The sequence below is a fragment of the Sinocyclocheilus rhinocerous genome, unplaced genomic scaffold (genome assembly GCF_001515625.1).
Source record: "Sinocyclocheilus rhinocerous isolate Xijiao unplaced genomic scaffold, SAMN03320098_v1.1 scaffold439, whole genome shotgun sequence".
Classification (NCBI taxonomy): domain Eukaryota; kingdom Metazoa; phylum Chordata; class Actinopteri; order Cypriniformes; family Cyprinidae; genus Sinocyclocheilus; species Sinocyclocheilus rhinocerous.
In genome coordinates, this window is record NW_015635034.1 from 67,374 (window position 1) to 68,846 (window position 1,473).

The following is a 1,473-nucleotide window of genomic DNA, read 5'->3' on the forward strand; positions in this document are numbered from 1 at the left end:
ATATAAAGTTGGATATACTTATACACTATTACAAATTTTAGTGTGAAATTACAGTATATTCCAGGTTAATAATTGCATTACTTTCACAGTAATTTCACAGTAGGACTTCTCTTGTATCTAACTGCACTTTCAGAAATTTCTTGTAAACAAACAGCATCATACTGTGTTTCTACAGTGATGTTTTCCCAGCATGCAATGCAGCATGAATAGATAATGCTGTAGAGTTTTTTAACTCTTGTTGGTTTTATTTGTGCTATTGAACTTGTTTTTGGTTCACTTTTAGCAGTTTGTGTTGTTTGTTTATTTTGTTATGTTGGTTTATGTCGTAAGTGTTGTTTTTATTTGTTGAGTGTTACCATTGTTGTGTTTTGTATGTCGAGTATTGATGTCACATCTTTCAAAGATGTTTCTCAGCAGATGCTTCACTATTGTGAAAGATCCATTGAAGTTATGAATATGAAATAAGATACTGATTAATCTTATGCTTAATTAATGCTAGAAATAAAATCTTCATGTTCATGCTGAGAAGTTTGACTATCTTAAAGTCAGGCAGTTAGCTTATTTCATATTCTATCTTAACATAATTTTAACAAATTTACATTTGTCCCACTTCTGACATGATTAGATCAGAAATTTGAATATGAATATGCAAGGTCAAAGAGCCCAAACAAATGGGATCACAAATCAACATTATGATGACTTCAAAACAATTACAGCAGTAAACAACTACATTTCTCATAGTGACAAAGACAACTTCACAATGTGAATTCACAGTAAACTTACAAGGTGTTTTTGAAAGTAAAACAGTTTAAGTCTCTTTCAATATAAAAGTCTTTACTGCTGACATAAAAACAGTCGCAATCTAATGGCGGAACAATGTAACTAACATTACCATCACAAACACACACACAAGTACTTTTATTAAACACTACTATTATATAAAATATTATTTATTGAATAATAATATTTAATAAACAACAACAGGCATCATAAAAGTTGCTTAAGCAATTCAGTCAAAAGTACAAAAGCAGCTCTCTGATATACAGCATTAAAGTTATATAAAATATAACGTTATGAGATTTTGCCCTCAGCCAAAACTGTTTGCTCTAGAACAAATAATAGATTAATGAGACCAAAGACTGCCCGTTAGATTTACCCTGAACAAATTATATTTCATGTTTAACCACTATAGAGATATCAGAGCCAGCTGCAAATTCCAGAAGAACTGACCGAGGTGAGGCTGCTCTCGGTGGGTTCATGAGCGCTGAACGGCCGCTGATGCCCTGGAGCTCACATCTACAAAAACGTCAAAGCAAATTTTCAAATCGATGTTATCTTCATTAACAAACCACATATTTGAAGTCTAAACAACTGCACTGTTGCCTAAAAAAACTCTTAAAACTATGTTCTGTGACACAGAAACAGTATTATTTATAAAATTATAGTGGATTTGGGCGTCTGCCATGACACTCG

General features: G+C 32.2%; 1 protein-coding gene across 1 annotated transcript in view; it reads left to right on the top strand.

Annotated features, from left to right (window-relative positions):
• The first annotated feature begins 320 nt into the window (after positions 1-320).
• LOC107746254 (beta-arrestin-1-like) overlaps positions 321-1,473 on the top strand; it is a 9,670-nt gene continuing 8,517 nt past the window's right edge. Inside the window, exon 1 of the mRNA XM_016560385.1 lies at positions 321-325. Within this exon, the coding sequence (XP_016415871.1) occupies positions 321-325 (5 nt within the window). The remainder of the gene's footprint in view (positions 326-1,473) is intronic.